The sequence below is a fragment of the Sinocyclocheilus grahami genome, unplaced genomic scaffold, assembly GCF_001515645.1.
Source record: "Sinocyclocheilus grahami isolate Dianchi unplaced genomic scaffold, SAMN03320097.WGS_v1.1 scaffold33828.1, whole genome shotgun sequence".
Lineage (NCBI taxonomy): Eukaryota > Metazoa > Chordata > Actinopteri > Cypriniformes > Cyprinidae > Sinocyclocheilus > Sinocyclocheilus grahami.
This window is the reverse complement of record NW_015521960.1, coordinates 1-1,735: the sequence shown is the minus strand read 5'-3', so window position 1 is coordinate 1,735 and position 1,735 is coordinate 1. Positions and strand designations below refer to the sequence as shown.

The following is a 1,735-nucleotide window of genomic DNA, read 5'->3' as shown; positions in this document are numbered from 1 at the left end:
GACTAAAATAAAAACTTGAGGGTTTAATGTTTGAAACAAGTTTTGCTACTTGTATATAAAAACTACAAATGAATCACAATATTAATTTGTTACACAATAGTTAAATGTAGTTGGTATGAGATGAAATGTTTCTCATGGTTTGTGACCGTTTAGGAACCGCTATAACTGATCTGATGTTTGCATTTCTGCAGGCGTGTACATCATCAACCTTAAGAAGACCTGGGAGAAACTGCTCTTGGCTGCTCGTGCCATTGTTGCCATCGAGAATCCAGCTGATGTTTGCGTTATCTCCTCCAGAAATACTGGCCAGGTGATTGACACTAGTTAATGACAGCAGCACATTAGAAAATCTAAAGAGCTTTTTACCAGGCACATTATTAAAAACCTGGCACTGCTGTCGGTGTTTGGGTGTTGGAAGTGTGCAAGAGTGACTTGGCCGGGATTTCGCTAACACCATGAGGGTTTTGCCCCATGACTGGGGTTTGATAGTAACCTGAGCCACAATATTTTACTCCTTCACTCGCACAGGATGTGTTTGTTAACATGACTGTTGATGATCTTAGTGATGTTAACGGTCACCATTCTTTCCTGTCAGAGAGCTGTGCTCAAGTTTGCCTCTGCCTCTGGCGCCACCACCTTCGCTGGTCGTTTCACTCCTGGAACCTTCACCAATCAGATTCAGGCTGCTTTCAGGGAGCCTCGCCTCCTGATCGTGACAGATCCTCGCGCTGACCACCAGCCGCTGACCGAAGCCTCTTACGTCAACATCCCAACCATTGCTCTCTGCAACACAGACTCCCCTCTGAGATACGTCGACATTGCCATCCCATGCAACAACAAGGTATGAATGAGAAACTAAACTCTTCATGCAAGTGGGGTCTTTTCTATGTGGTTTTAAGATTTTAGATGTCGTGTTTTAGGGTCCCCACTCTGTGGGTTTGATGTGGTGGATGTTGGCTAGAGAGGTGCTGAGGATGAGGGGCACCATCTCCAGGGAGCACCCATGGGAGGTCATGCCCGATCTGTACTTCTACAGAGATCCTGAGGAGGTATGATGCAGAATATTCTTATATTAATCACTTTTCTCGTCGTCCACCTATTCAGAATCAGTCCGAGAATTTCACATTTGTGAACCCTGTGGGTGAAAAACAGGCATCTACCCTTTTAAATCCAGACATGAGAAAGTTGTATAGGCCATACTTGACTTTTTGTCATGTGTACATTTAAAGAATGTATAGAGTTGTAAATATACAATTATTTTTTTCTAAGTTGAAATGTATAAAATGTTTGTATTGTTTGTTAAATTATGAATCTGTGTCTGCCATGTAAATAGCCCTTGAAGCTGAAATGGCTAATTTAAATACAACCAACCAATATTCAAAATCTGTTTCATATGACTTTATGCCATCTTTTAATTGTTCAGATGTGCTAATTATGCCACTGATTGTCTTTCCACCTCTAGATTGAGAAGGAAGAGCAGGCTGCAGCTGAGAAGGCTGTTGGTAAAGAGGAGTTCCAGGGTGAATGGACCGCTCCTGTGCCCGACTTCAACCAGCCTGAGGTTGCTGACTGGTCTGAAGGTGTTCAGGTTCCTTCTGTGCCCATCCAGCAGTTCCCAGCTGGCGTTGAGGGTAAGCTACTTCTAGTAGACTTATTTACCCACGTTATACACAGTGCAGTTTTGGAAATTCAATTTAGATCATTTTCAACTGAACGTGTGAAATTAGTGTGAACT

The 1,735-nt window shown here is 42.8% G+C and overlaps 1 protein-coding gene across 1 annotated transcript; it reads left to right on the top strand.

Annotated features, from left to right (window-relative positions):
• Nucleotides 1–169: 169 nt before the first annotated feature.
• LOC107580460 (40S ribosomal protein SA-like) lies at nt 170–1,663 on the top strand (the record flags this gene model as incomplete). Its single annotated transcript, XM_016266160.1, has 4 exons — nt 170–310; nt 596–841; nt 921–1,049; nt 1,463–1,663. Coding segments are annotated over 4 exons (717 nt in total), but the record flags the coding sequence as incomplete, so codon positions are not given.
• Between the last annotated feature and the right edge of the window lie 72 nt (nt 1,664–1,735).